The sequence below is a fragment of the Muntiacus reevesi genome, chromosome 5 (genome assembly GCF_963930625.1).
Source record: "Muntiacus reevesi chromosome 5, mMunRee1.1, whole genome shotgun sequence".
In the NCBI taxonomy this organism is placed as follows: Eukaryota; Metazoa; Chordata; class Mammalia; order Artiodactyla; family Cervidae; genus Muntiacus; species Muntiacus reevesi.
Window position 1 is genome coordinate 35,942,690 of NC_089253.1, and position 14,161 is coordinate 35,956,850.

General features: G+C 57.5%; 1 protein-coding gene across 2 annotated transcripts; it reads left to right on the forward strand.

Annotated features, from left to right (window-relative positions):
* The first annotated feature begins 595 nt into the window (after positions 1–595).
* On the forward strand, positions 596–13,960 carry TMEM132A (transmembrane protein 132A). 2 transcript variants are annotated; one of them, XM_065937433.1, is made up of 11 exons: positions 596–845; positions 3,413–3,627; positions 3,844–4,062; positions 4,974–5,305; positions 7,023–7,172; positions 8,185–8,383; positions 8,468–8,611; positions 10,096–10,298; positions 11,599–11,875; positions 12,282–12,473; positions 12,897–13,960. In XM_065937433.1, exons 1-11 carry the CDS (start codon positions 746–748, stop codon positions 13,956–13,958), a joined length of 3,093 nt encoding a protein of 1,030 aa, XP_065793505.1. In that variant the 5' UTR covers positions 596–745; the 3' UTR covers positions 13,959–13,960. The 2 variants fall into 2 exon arrangements, with proteins under 2 accessions (XP_065793505.1, XP_065793507.1); XM_065937435.1 differs by having other exon boundaries at positions 8,188–8,383.
* The last annotated feature ends 201 nt before the right edge of the window (positions 13,961–14,161 follow it).

The following is a 14,161-nucleotide window of genomic DNA, read 5'->3' on the forward strand; positions in this document are numbered from 1 at the left end:
ATTTCATGGAGGGGCCCTGGTGTCGGTTTTCCTTTTTAAACTGCCCAGGAAAGGCTAATGTGCAGCTGGGTGCCCCGCTCTCGACCACTCACTCCCAACACTGCTTGGCAGAGGAGGCTGGGCCAGGAGACTGGACCTGGGAGGCAGGCCTTCCCCCTGGGGCAGAGAGGAGCCCTCACACTTCCAGGCCCACAGGCTTCCCGCAGGGATGGGGCTGCGTGCACCCAGGCGGTGGTCCCCTGGGCCTATGGGCCCCCTTTCATCCCCTCTCCACCCCTGAGCCTGGTTCCTCATATCCCTGAATTCTGGTTCTGGTGTCAGATGCCTTTACAGGTGAGCAGCTTGTGGAGCAGGGATGAAGCAGAGGACGTGGCTCTTTCCTCCTTGATCAGGGGCTTCCCAGAGAGGGAGCGAACCGAACACACCGTCCTGTGCCTTGGCACAGCCAAATCAGTCCCCAAGGAAGTGGCCTTCTGATCAGCCTCTAGCATGGAGGCCCTCGGGACTCAGGATCTGCGGGGCACTAGGACCCAGCGGGGCCGAGGGGCAGCCCGAGAGCCGCGCTCGCTCCCTCCCACCCTCCTGCTCCAGCTCCGGCTCCCGCTCCATTGTCTGGGAACTGCAGCCGCCGGGCGGGCGGACCCGCGGTCGGGCCGGCAGCACCGGGGACTCACCCGGCCGGGAGATGCCGGGCGGATCGCGGCCACCTGAGCCGCCCGCCTAGTCCCCGCCTTCCTTGGGAAGGATGTGCGCCTGGATGGCGGGGCGCGCGGCGGCGGCTCCCCGGGGGCCCTGCGGCCCCTGGCTCTGCCTCCTGGTGGCCTTCGCCCTGGACATCGTGAGAGGTCAGCGGGAGGGACGGGGCGGGGCGAGGGGCAGCCGGGCCCAGACTGAGGCCGGGGACGAGGGATGCTCGGGAGCCGGGAGTCTACGAGTTCTGGAACGAAACCCCGACCCGGGTCGCCAGGCAGCGTGCCCTGAGGGTGGAGAGGTCTCACCCCCCGGGATCTGGCCCCCAGCCCCGGGCCTCTGTTGCTTCCCTGACTTCCATAACCTGGCAATTCCTTCCTGATCCAGGACCAGCGCGCTCCCCGGTCTCTCGCGCGTCATCCTCCCACCCTCGCCGAGTCCCCGCACCTTCCGCGAGCTTCCCCTCCAGCGGGACCTCTAACCTGGTTGCCCTCTGCCCCGCACGCACCAACTCCCTAATTGGCTGTCCAGAGAGCTGTAGCCCTGTGGCTTCAAGCCCCCTCCCCTCTGCGCAGGACCTGAGAGATCCTCACTGCCTTCCCCCTGCGCCGAAGAGCTCTCTGACCTTGGAGTCTCCAGGGGTTGCCCCATCCCTGCCTTCCTGAGTATGGGGATCCCTGGAGGAGGGGCAGAGCCTCCCCTGGACCCCGGGGGTGGGAGTCAGGCTGCCCCTGGCGTGGACTGAGGCTGCTAGGCGGATGATGCCAGAGAGAGTGGGGGATAGTGAGACATTTTCTGCCCCCTTCCCCCTCCCTCACAGGAGAGCTGAACTCTGAGTGATGGGAGTCCCTGGGAGTCAGGCCACAAGAGCATGTTGTAATTATCCAGGCAGCGGAGTAGACAAGAGGACCAGAAGCCAGGGTCTGACCCCAGGGAGCCAGTCACTCACCTGTTACACTTGGTGGGGGGCGGGGGGGGGGGGAGGTGAAGCTTCTCACCACAGGCTGCTTGGTGGGGAGGGTCTTGAAGGAGGTTGAAACCATCCAGTCCCCCAGCCCAGCAGTGGGGCTGAGAGTGAACTGGCTCTAGGGCTCCTTTCAGCCACCTGCTCCCCTCCCTGGGGACCCAGCAGGAGCCCTAATAACCTCTCACACAGAGAGAAGAGGAAAGGCTTGTCACATCTATTATGCAGCAACAACCCCTCCTCCAATGTGGCACGGTTTACAGAGCCCTCAGCTGGCTACCGTATCACTAAGTGCTCCTTCTACAGGTGAGGAGCATACTGACCCAAGCTTCATCAGGGCAGAGTTAGGACATAAATGCAGGTCTCCAGGCTCCCAGAGGGCTTCCCTTGTGGCTCAGCTCGGAAAGAATCCTCCTGCTGTGCGGGAGCCCTGGATTTGATCCCTGGGTTGGGAAGATCCCCTGGAGAAGGGAAAGGCTACCCACTCCAGTATTCTGGCCTGGAGAATTCCATGGACTATAGATCATGGGATCGAAAAGAGTCAGACACGACTGAGGGACTTTCACTTCAGGTTCCCAGATCATGCGCTCCAGGAATCGGGGATTCTGGGATGAGTGTGATAAGCGCTCTGGTCAACAGACAGGAAAACTAAGTCAGAGGAGGCAGCCAGGGTGAGAGGGCAAGCAATCAAGGAGGGCTTCCTAAAGGAGGCAACATTCACTCTTGGCCCTGAAAGAGGAGGGAGGTGAGGACAAGAGACCTACAGTCTAGGGAGTGAAGCCCGCAGGGGCCCAGTGGAAAGCAGCCCAGGATGGAGAGAGGGGAAGGGTGGAGAGACAGGTTGTGTAATGATTGGTGGCTGGGCTCTTTGACTCCCAGCTCCACCACGCTCCAGCTATGGAACCCCATGCCAGTCCCTGAATCTCTCAACTTCATTTTCTACAACCATAAAATGGCATTAATAGTAATAAACCTAGTTCTCAGAGCTATTATAGAACAGAGAAGCATTAACATATGCAAAGCATTTAAAATAGTAGCTTGCAAACAGTTAACTTTCAAAAAATTATTATTAGGGCTAGCTAGTAGTCAGCTGATACAAACCAGATATGCTCTGAAGGGTCCTTTGCCCTTTTGAGTGTTGAATACTTTGACACCCTCCCCAGGCTTACATACTGTTCTTGCCCCTTCCCCCATTCCCGGCTTGCCCTCCAATACCCAACTGGGATGGAGTAGAAAGAAGCAAGTTTGAGAAACCAGTGCAAGGTTGCCACGGTGATGATACAGTGGCAGCAAGGGTGGATGCCCAGCCAAGTCTGGCCAAGGACCCAGGGGGCAGAGGAAGGGCCTCTAATTCTACAAAGCTCACCTCGTCACCATCTTTTATTACCACATGGAGCCTGTCTGGGGAGGTCTTGGTGTCACACAAATGCCTTGGTGTCAGAGGCAGGTAGGTAGAGGGCAGGAGCCGGTGGGGGAAGAGAGACATTGAGAAGGTTCTGCTGGTGGGAGGAAGGCCTGGGTCTGTGGAAGGCAGAAGGAGTGACTCAGAAGCTGGCAGTCAGTCCTGGATGGAGAGTCAAATCCCGGCCCCAGTTACCTGTGAAATGGGGAGACTCCCCCCTCCAACATCCTGGGAGAATGGGACTCACAACCCTCTTCTTCCTCCACCACTCACTACTGCTGTGCCCTGGGGCAAAGCTGGGTTCAGCCCCTGCCGCTCGGAAGCTGCCACCACCCCTACCCTTTCTCCCTCCCTAGTGGACGGTGACCAGGACCCCCTGGACCCCGTCTACCTGCCGGCGGCCCTGGGACTCCTGGACGCCCCTGAGCACTTCCGTGTGCAGCAGATGGGCCGCTACCCCCCTGCTAACTCCTCTCTGGGCTCCCGATCTGAGACCTTTCTGCTCCTGCAGCCCTGGCCCAGGGCCCAGCCACTTCTCCGGGCCTCCTACCCACCCTTCGCCACTCAGCAGGTAAGGAGGTGCCACCAGAGTCTCCTGGGCTACCGGGACTGAGAGCCGAGGTCTGCTATGTGTGGCTCAGGGCCCTTCTGCAGCCCTAGGCACGCTCCCCCTTTCCCAGAGGGGGAGAAGACTCATCAAGGCTCTCTCTTACTAGCCTGAGATTTCGCGTCCCCCTGAGATTTCGCTGACCTCCTGCTTTGTTGAGCACCCCCGTTCTCCCTCCAGGTCGTCCCTCCTCGGGTCACTGACCCACACCAACGGCCAGTCCCATGGGACGTGAGGGCTGTATCAGTGGAAGCGGCCGTGACTCCAGCAGAGCCCCACGCCCGTGTCCTCTTCCACCTCAGAGGGCAGGATTGGCCCCCAGGGCCTGGCAGCCTGCCCTGCGCCCGGCTCCATGCCACACACCCGGCAGGCACTGCTCACCGAGCCTGCCGCTTCCAGGTGAGTGGGGGCCCCACCTGGGCTGGCCCTGCTGCTGGGCCGGCCAGAGGGTGATCCCAGAATAGGGAAGAGAGGGCTCACCACTTCTGGGAGGTCTGGGGGTCACAGAACACCTGATTGCATTCCTGCTCTGCTAGCTCTCACAGAGCTCTGTTACTGGGGGCCCCTTGAGGAGTTCAGTCCATTGTACATGACTTTGGGCAAGTAACTTAATCTCTCTGAGGCTCAGTTTCTTCATCAGTAAAATGACATAATAGCAATTCTTACCTCATATGGGACTGGAATAAAGAAATGAGATGAGGACTTCCCTGGTGGTCCGGTGGTTAAGACTCTGCCCTTCCAGTGTAGGAGGCGCAGGTTTGATTCTTGGTCAGGGAACTAGGATCCCACATGCTGTGAAGCGTGGTACAGCCAAAACAAAACAAAAATAGTCATTAAAAAAAAAAAAAAGAATAAATGAGAGGGATGCAAGAATAGCTTTTGGCACAATGCCTGGCACAAGAGCAATCCCTCAGTGGATGTTTATATTATTGTTAGTATTGCTTTTATTGTTGCACTTTTCCCTCTTTGGCAGCCTAGCACGGGATTCCACTGGAGAGAGGTGTTCTGTGGGCTGTGGTTCTGAGATGCGTGAGCTGTAGTCAGGGCAGTCCCGGGGCATGATCAGGGGGAGGTGTTGGGGCTGGTTCACTTTGGAATAAGAATGTTCCCAAAGGTAGAAAAATGGCCAATGGGACGTGTTCTAAGACCTAGCCTGTTGTGTTGCCAGCTGGCTGTGTCACCTGCTTGCATTTCTGGCCCATGCTGGCCCTGTGTTCGTGGACCCCTCCAGCTCTGGGTTTCCTGCCAGAGGTTGGGTGCTGGGGCTCCCCTGCCCCACCACGCTGATCATGGCTGTTGTGTCTTGGCAGCCATCCTTGGGCGCCTGTGTGGTGGAGCTGGAGTTCCCTTCGCACTGGTTCTCCCAGGGCTCCGCCACCCGGGCAGAGCTGGCCTACACGCTGGAGCCAGCAGCTGAGGGTCCTGGGGGCTGTGAGTCCAGCGGGGAGGAAGACCCCGGGGAGCGGGCCCTCCCAGTGGGCAGTGTGGAGCTGCGCCCAGCGGACCCCCCACAGCACCAAGAGGTGCCCCTGGATGAGGCAGTGACTCTGCGGGTGCCTGACGTGCCTGTGCGGCCCGGCCAGCTCTTCAGCGCCACCCTCCTGCTTCGGCACAACTTCACGGCTGGTGTCCTGACCCTGCGGTGAGCTGCCCAAATCCCTGGGGATGGGTCAGAGGCAGGGAACTTCTGCAGGAAGACTGGGCAAGTCCCCCCTCCTCTTGGGATCCTTATGGGATCCCTGACCTCTGCAAAACACGTGTCCATCAAACCCCCACCAGGCTAAGCACTGATAGCAGGCAGGACCCTGCCATTGAGCAGGAGAACTTGGAATCGGAAGTAGGAAGCTTCCCTCCCCCAGCACTTTTCTGAGACTCCTTGGTCCGGTGGGGCTAACGTTGTCCACGAGGCAATTATGTCTCCAGGGAGGGGGAACAGGAAGAGGACTTAGAAAGTGGTAAGTGCGGTGCCTGGGGGTGGTTAATGCTTGGATGCCCCAGGAGAGGTATTTGCCCCATTCCCATTCATCTACATCTTTTCCCGCTGGCCACCCTCACCATGATCGTTAGCCTTTGGACAGAGTTGGTTCCTTCCCATAGAAAGGCCCTCCTTTTCATGTCCTTTTCTTTAGGAAGTCCTTCCCACTCCACCCCAGCCATTCCCCCACCCCACTGTTACTATTTGTGTGTGTCCCACCTGTGTGTCTCTCCCTCTCTTCTGCTTACTGGCACCATCGTTAGATCTTTCCTAGGCTCTTAAAAGATGCCAAGCCCTGTGTCTCCACTCGAGCTCAGCAAAGAGCAAGGCCCAGTTCCCCCCTGGCCCTGGGCCAGGTGGCAGGGAAGGGGGCTGCATGGACATGGACAGGGTCATACTGTACCCAACCCTGCAGGGGCAGGGTTAGAGGGTGTAGGCAGGGGACATTCATCCTGTCACCAGGAAAGCTTTTTAAAGAAAATGCTATCTGTGTTGCTGGAGGCTTGAAGAATGAGCAGGTGAAGACAGGAAGGGCAGGGACTTCCCTGGTGGTCCACTGGCTAAGACTCCGTGCTCCCAAAGCAGGGGGCCTGGGTTCCATCCCTAGTCAGATAACTAGATCACTCATGCCACACGTAAAAGAGATCACAGGCTGAAATTAAAGATTCTACATGCCACAATGAAGATCAAAGATCCTGCATGCTACAACCAAGACCCTGCTGTGCTGTACTCAGTCACTCAGTCATGTCCCACTCTTTGCAACCCCATGGACTATATAGCCCGCCAGGCTCCTCTGTCCATGGGGATTCTTCAGGCAAGAATACTGGAGTGGGTTGCCATGCCCTCCACCAGGGAATCTTCCCAACCTAGGGATAGAACCCAGGTCTCCCGCATTGCAGGTGGATTCTTTACCCTTTGAGCCACCAGGGAAACCCAACTAAGACCCAGTGCAGCCTAAATAAATAAATATTTTATTTAAAAAAAAAAAGAAAGGAAGGAAGGGCAGACCAGGCTGAAAGCACAGCCTGAGCAAAGGCTGAGAGGCAGGAAGGGGCATGGTGGATGTGTACTTTGGGAGCAGCTGAAGCTAAAGGTGCCATGGAGATGTCACAACCGAAGAAGAAACTGGACCGACCAACCCTAGAGGGCCTCGGATGCCAGGCTAAGACTTGACCTTGTGGACTGTGGGGAGTCATAAGTGCTCTGTGAATGAGGAGAGCCGTGTTATAGGCAGGACCTGCATTGAGATGGGGTGCCCCTGGGTTGGAGGGTGGTGGGGAGAAGATTCAGACCAGAGCTCCTTATCTTTCTGCTCCAATCCAGCCCACACTTCAGCACACACCACCCCACGCGCAACAAACTGTACCTACATCCCCTCCCCCAGGATCAAGGTAAAGAAGGGGCTGCATGTGATGGCTGCCCGCCTAGCCCAGCCCACCCTCTGGACTGCCAAGCTGGACCGCTTCAAGGGCTCCAAGCACCACACCACTCTCATAACCTGCCATCGAGTCGGGCCAGTGGAGCCAAACTCCAGGTGGGTACTTTCTTCCCACGAGGGGTAGTGTGGGGGAGGGATGGTCCTAGAGTGCAAGTGGGCAGATTTTTGGGGCTGGAGGGGAGGAGGCTTCCATGCAGCCTCCTCGTATTCGCATGTAGTCAGGCACAAGAGCAATCTCCTTCAAGGAAACAGCACAAAACAGATATCTTTCCTTCACTCAGCTACTATTTATCCATCTTTTGGCACATGCCAGGTACAGTGTCTGTGAGTCTTATTCCAGATGACATCAACCTGTTCTGGCCACCCAGTCACAACTCTCACAGCCACTACCCCACCTCTGACTCCCACCACATGCGTCCATTTTTCCAGGCTGTTAATATTTCCCCAAAAGTCCAGCTGCAGTTTTTAAACATTTATAAACACTTCTTATTCATGCTCTGCATCCGAGTCAAGGCCTTGGACTTTGTAGCCCCTGTTTGAATTCTAGTTCTGACACTTTATGGATAAATATCTTAGGCAAGCTGGTGAAACCCACCTCCTCCATTCCCACCCCAGCCTCTGTTTCCTCACCTGTGAAATGGACATCACGATGGACCCCTTATAGTCTATGAGAATAAGGTACCACACAGCACGTTTCTAGGCCAGTTTCTGGCACATAGTAGGCGCTTGATCAAAGGAAGCTGTGAGGTTCTTTATAATTCAGGGGTTGAGTGCCAGTCCTGGGACTCAGAAGTGAATCTTCCTCCTTGGTGTTTTATGTCACCCTGATGGCTATGGAAGGCAGAGGTTAGCAAGCCTCCCAGGGGTTGGTAAAGTGGCCACTTGGATCTTGAGTGGATACTGGGACTCTGGAGCCAGGATGCTTGGGTTTCATCCCAGCTCTGCCACTTTTCACTGCATGACCTTGGGCAAGTTATATAACCTCTGTACCTCAGTTTCCTCATCTGTAAAATGGGGATAATCATAGGACCGACCTCACTAAGACAGGAAGTGCTCATGACAACACCTCACTGCTAGCAAGCACTCAGATTCTCTCTCTTCTGGCCAGCAGCCCCCTTGAACTGTCCGAGTTCCTGTGGGTGGACTTTTTGGTGGAGAATGGCACTAGCGGGGGCGTGGCAGTCACTCGCCCTGTTACCTGGCAGCTGGAGTACCCAGGCCAGGCCCCCGAAGCAGAGAAGGACAAAATGGTGTGGGAGATCCTGGTGTCGGAGCGGGACATAAGAGCCCTCGTCCCACTGGCCAAGGTAAGGGGTCCGCAGCTTTTCCCAGCCAGGCTGGGGGGCAGGTGAGGTGGAGAACTTGGGGCTGAGCTTCTCCTGCACCCCCAGGCTGAGGAGCTCGTGAACACGGCGCCGTTGACTGGAGTGCCGCGGCGCGTCCCTGTGCGCCTTGTCACCGTGGACAGTGGCGGAGCTCTGGTGGAGGTGACAGAACACATCGGCTGCGAGTCGGCCAACACACAGGTCCTGCAGGTGAGTGGCACGTGGGAGCTGTACCTGCTTGATGCACACACAGAGTTCCTCCTTCCCCAATCAGGTCCCCAAGAGAACAGCTTCTTTTTCTTTTTTTCAATCTTTTGGCCACACTGCACGGCATGTGGGATCTTAGTTCCCTGACCAGGAACTGAACCTGTGGCCCCTGCATCAGCAGCGTGGAGTGTTAACCACTGGACCACCAAGGGAGTCCCAGAGAGCAGCTTCTTCTTGGTACCAGTGACCTCACGAGGGGAACCACAGCTTTGGTCCCACCAACTCTCTCCAGAGTCAAGTGGGAGCTGTACCACCCCAAAGCCCCCAATTCAGGCATTTTCCCATTCATTACTGCATTGGCAGATGAACTGACATGGGAGGGTTAAGAGCATGTACTTTACAGTGGGAAAGGTTTCGTTTGAAACCCATCTTTGTTATCAACTAACTGTGTGACTGTGGACAAGTCTCAACCACTCTGAGCCTCCGTTTCCTAAGCTTTAAAATGAAAATATATTTTAGGGATGTTGTAAGAATTAAAAGCACTCTAAGAGGGACTTCCCTGGCTGCCCAGTGGTTAAGACTTCTCTTTCCAATGCAGGGGGTGTGGGTTTGATCCCTGGTCAGGGAGCCAAGATCCCACATGCCTCCCAGCCAAAAACCAAAGTATAAAATGGAAGCAGGATTATAACAAATTCAATAAAGACTTTAAAATGGTCCACATCAAAAAAGAAAAAAAAAAAAGGCACCCTAAGACTGTATTCAGTAAAGCAGGGGCTGAAACACCAGCAGCTACTACTGTTAGATTTGTTGTTGTTCAGTCACTCAGTCGTGTCCGACTCTCTGCAACCTCATGGACTGTAGCACACTGGGCTTCCCTGTCCTTCACTATCTCCCAGAGTTCACTCACTCATGTCCATTGAATCAGTGATGCCATCCAACCATCCTCTGTTGTAGAATGATAAAATAACAACAACTATCATTATTTGAGCCTTGAAATAATCTGTGAGGTTAAAAAAAAAAAAAAGCAGGGCAATGTTCTCCAATCAAAGTTCTAAGAGGGGGAAGCCCAGAGGCTTTACTTCCTAAATCCTGGCTGCCTGAGTGAAAGTGTCCTTTGCTACCTGTGTCAGGTAGCATTATGTAAGTGATTCCTACCTGAGAGTCCTTGGATGGATAGACCTGCCTTGCCCTCAGCCTTTGTCCACCAAAGCACTAATGAGGAGTCAAACTTGTGCGTTCAAACCCTTACCTGCTGGGGGAAAGATTTTGTTGTATGCAAAAAGCCAGTTTCCCCAACAGCCCCAGGTAAACTCAGGGAAGGGCGGTACCTCCCTGGGCAATGGATCTTGCCTGCATGGGAAAATCTCAGGGAAGCCATACCTTATAGTGGAACACAGAATGAATTTCAGCCTTACCCTTTCTTATTGGGCAGGAATCAGGAGTACTCTCTGGGCTGCACCTGTCCCCTGCCCTCTGCCCTTCCACAGGTGTCCGAGGCCTGTGACGCTGTGTTTGTGTCTGGCAAGGAGAGCCGGGGCGCTCGGGGGGTGCGGGTGGATTTCTGGTGGCGCCGGCTGCGGGCCTCGCTGCGGATGACAGTGTGGGCCCCACTGCTGCCCCTGCGCATCGAAGTGACTGACACCACCCTCGAGCAGGTCCGAGGCTGGAGGGTACCTGGCCCAGCGGAAGGGTGAGTGGAGCCCTGGAGAAGCTGACCGGCTTTGGCGAAGTCCCTCTGGAACTGAGCGTGCGGGGAAGGGGGCGGGATACCACCATAAACCCGAATTGAAGTGTGAAAAACTGCCCTGTGGTCTGCGGTTCCTTCTGCCCCTGTCTGCCCTTCACACAGTCTCTGACTGCTGTTTGTAACTGCTGACCTCCGCTCCTCTCCTTCTTCCCTGCCTCTTTCATAGTTCATATCACTTCTAACAAACCGCATGATTAGGTTAATCTTGTTTGTGGTCTGACTATCCCCCTCCGCACTCCTCCCCTCAAAGGAGAGGGCTTTCTCTATTCTGTTCTCTGCTGTGTCCTCAAAATAGCACCTAGCTCAATAACTATTGAGGGGATCCCCCCAGAGCCCAAGGGTGAGGGGGCCTCAGGCCTCAGGAATCTGACCTCCCAGGCCCTCCAGAGATGGAGCACTCGTAGGTCTCCTTCAATAACAGAGCATCCCCTCACCTCAGTTCAGTTGCTCAGTCGTGTCCCACTCTTTGCAATCCCATGGACTGCAGCACGCCAGACCTCCCTGTCCATCACCAATTCCCGGAATTTACTCAAACTCATGTCCATGGAGTCGGTGATACCATCCAACCATCTCATCCTTTGTTGTCCTCTTCTCCTCTGGCTTTCAATCTTTCCCAGCATCAGGGTCTTTTCAAATGAGTCAGTCCTTCACATCAGGTGGCCAAAGTATTGGAGTTTCAGCTTCAACATCAGTCCTTCCAGTGGATATTCAGGACTGATTTCCTTTAGGATGGACTGGTTGGATCTCCTTGCAGTCCAAGGGACTCTCAAGAGTCTTCTCCAACACCACAGTTCAAAAGCATCAATTCTTCCGCGCTCAGCTTTCTTTATAGTCCAGCTCTTAAATCCACACCTGACTACTGGAAAACCATAGCCTTGACTAGACGGACCTTTGTTGGCAAAGTAATGTCTCTGCTTTTTAATATGCCGTCTAGATTGGTCATAACTTTTCTTCCAAGGAGTAAGCATCTTTTAATTTCATGGCTGCAGTCACCATCTGCAGTGGTTTTGGAGCCCCCTAAAATAAAGTCTGTCACTGTTTCTCCTCGCCTCACGCATAGTCAAAGAGTTCCAATTAGGAGCCAGAGGGGACTGGGGCGCAGCGCCAGCAGGTGGAAGGACCAGATCACTGAGGCGCGACTGTGGGCGGGGCCTGGATAACCTGCCCTCCCCACCTGGAGGCGGGGCCTCTCGTGGGCGGGACCCGCGCTGAAGCCCCTCCCCCGGGTCGCCCCTTCCCTCAGGGCTCTGGAGCCGGAGGCCGCGGGGGTCGAGGAGGCGGAGCGGCGAGCCCGCGGCTGCCGCCTGCAGTACCAGCGCGCCGGCGTGCGCTTTCTCGTCCCCTTCGCTGCCCATCCGCTGGACGGCGGCCGCCGCCTCACCCATCTGCTTGGCCCGGACTGGCTGCTGGACGTGTCCCACCTCGTGGCACCGCACGCCCGTGTGCAAGACCCGCGCGTAGCCTCGCTGGAGGGAGGCCGGGTCCTGGTGGGCCGGGAGCCCGGTGTCACCTCCATCGAGGTGAGTAGACACCCCGAAAAGGGTGTATGGAGGTGACTCCCAGAATATTAATGGGCAGGTGCAAAGAGTGTCGGAATGGCCCAGAGTGGACTTGGGGAAGTTTGAGCCTGGGGGACGGGGGATTGGGTCAGAATAGGGCGGCAGTGTAATGGGGGCGAAGTCCTCAAAGTATGAAGGGCAGGGCTTGGGTGTGTGGGGCCTAGGTCTTGAGAGAGGAGGGAACTGTCCCTTAGGAGTGGGATTGTGGTCCAAGTATATATAGGGTGTGTGGTTTGGGTGCAGAAGGTGGGAAAGCTGCCTAGCTCATAAACCAGATCCTTCTGTAAGGGTGCTGGGTTCTTCAAATAGAGAAGATGTGACTGTGAATGATACCTCTCCCCCACTTCCAACTCCCTCTCACCCTCAGGTGCGCTCCCCACTGTCTGACTCCATCCTCGGGGAGCAGGCGCTGGCTGTGACAGATGACAAGGTCTCCGTGCTGGAGCTGCGGGTGCAGCCGGTGATGGGCATCTCACTGGCCCTAAGCCGGGGCACTGCCCACCCCGGGGAGGTCACAGCCACGTGCTGGGCGCAGTCCGCCCTTCCCGCCCCAAAGCAGGTGACACGCTGCGGGGTCAGGGGGTTGAGGTCGACATCTCCAGCTGGGGGTTGCTAACCAGAGGGATGGGAGGTGCCTCCACCCTTCACCTTAGGGTTTTCAGGATGAGGACTGACTCCCTGTAAGGTAGTGAGCTCTCTGCAGCTGGCGGTGATCATGCAGTGACTGGCTGGAGTATGGCAGTGGGAGGTTATTAGAGGGCTCTAACTGAGGACCCTCCCGATGACTCAGACCCCGGGGCCGAGTAGCAGACAGGTGATTGACGCATGTCCCCTCTCTCCCTGTGTCTTGTCCCTCTGCCTGTGTCTGTTTTCTCTCTGGTCTCTTCTCCTCCTCCGTGTGGCCTGTGTCCCGTGGGAGTGGTCTCTGTGTGCATGCGTGCGTGCCCTCGCATGTCTCTGCCCGTGTCTGTGTGCCCCACAGGAGGTGGCCCTCTCCCTGTGGCTGTCCTTCTCTGACCACACCCTGGCTCCCGCCGAGCTCTACGACCACCATGACCTGGGACTGTCCGTCTCAGCCGAGGAGCCCGGTGCCGTGCTGCCAGCTGAGGAGCAGGGTGCCCATCTCCGGGTGGTGGTGAGTGGGGCGGGTGCCGAGGGGCTGCCCTTGCACGTGGCTCTGCACCCCCCGGAGCCCTGCCGCCGCGGCCGTCACCGTGTGCCCCTGGCCTCCGGCACTGCCTGGCTAGGGCGGCCCCCTGCTCCCACCCCGGCCCCTGCCCTCCCATCCAGCCCAGCTCAGAGCTCGTCGCCAGCTCCAGAGGCCAGCGTGGGTGGAGGACGGCGGGCAGCAGGCAGCATGGGGGGCAGTGGGGATGTGAGGGGCAAGTTCGAGCAGACAGAGGAAGAGGCCGGGAAGGAGGAGGCAGAAGCTAGGGAGGAAGAGGAGGAGGAGGGAGAGGAGGAGATGGTCCCCGCCCCTCAGCGGGTCACCGAGCTAGAGCTGGGCATGTATGCCCTGCTGGGCATCTTCTGTCTGGCCATCCTCATCTTCCTGGTCAATGGCGTGGTCTTCGTGCTGCGCTACCAGCGCAAGGAGCCTCCCGACGGTGCTGCTGACCCTGCCTCCCCCCAGCCCCACAACTGGGTCTGGCTGGGCACTGACCAGGAGGAACTGAGTCGCCAGCTGGACCGGCAGTCCCCTGGTCCGCCCAAGGGGGAGGGGGGCTGCCCTTGCGAGAGTGGGGGAGGAGGGGAGGCCCTGACCCTGGCCCAGGCCCAGGCCCAGGCCCCTGCTGGGGGCACCACCAGCTCCTCGGGCACCCTGGCCAGGAAGGAAGCCGGGGGGCGGAGGAAGCGCGTGGAGTTTGTGACGTTTGCGCCAGTGCCGCCGGCCCAGCTGCCCGAGGAGCCGGTGGGGGCTCCGGCCGTGCAGTCCATCCTGGTGGCGGGCGAGGAGGACATCCGCTGGGTGTGTGAGGACATGGGGCTGAAGGACCCCGAGGAGCTGCGCAGCTACATGGAGCGGATCCGGGGCAGCTCCTGACCCTCCCCGCCTGCCTGGCCCGGCGCCACGGCCTCCAGCCCAGGCAGCCTCCCGCTCATCCTCTGGTGCTTGTTGATCTGAGTCCCTGCCTGGTCTCTCGCCGGGACTCCCACCCAGGCCCCCTCTGCCCTGCCCCTTGTCATGGACCGTGGTCGTGAGGAAGGGCTCGTGGCCCTTATTTATGAGAACCATTTCATCCTAAC

Excerpts from the sequence above, each read along its gene's own strand:
- TMEM132A (XM_065937433.1), top strand. The coding sequence starts at position 746 with ATGTGCGCCTGGATGGCGGGGCGCGCGGCGGCGGCTCCCCGGGGGCCC. Across the intron at positions 5,306-7,022 it reads GCTGGTGTCCTGACCCTGCG|GATCAAGGTAAAGAAGGGGC; the intron begins GTGAGCTGCCCA and ends CCCCTCCCCCAG. Across the intron at positions 10,299-11,598 it reads GTACCTGGCCCAGCGGAAGG|GGCTCTGGAGCCGGAGGCCG; the intron begins GTGAGTGGAGCC and ends CCCTTCCCTCAG.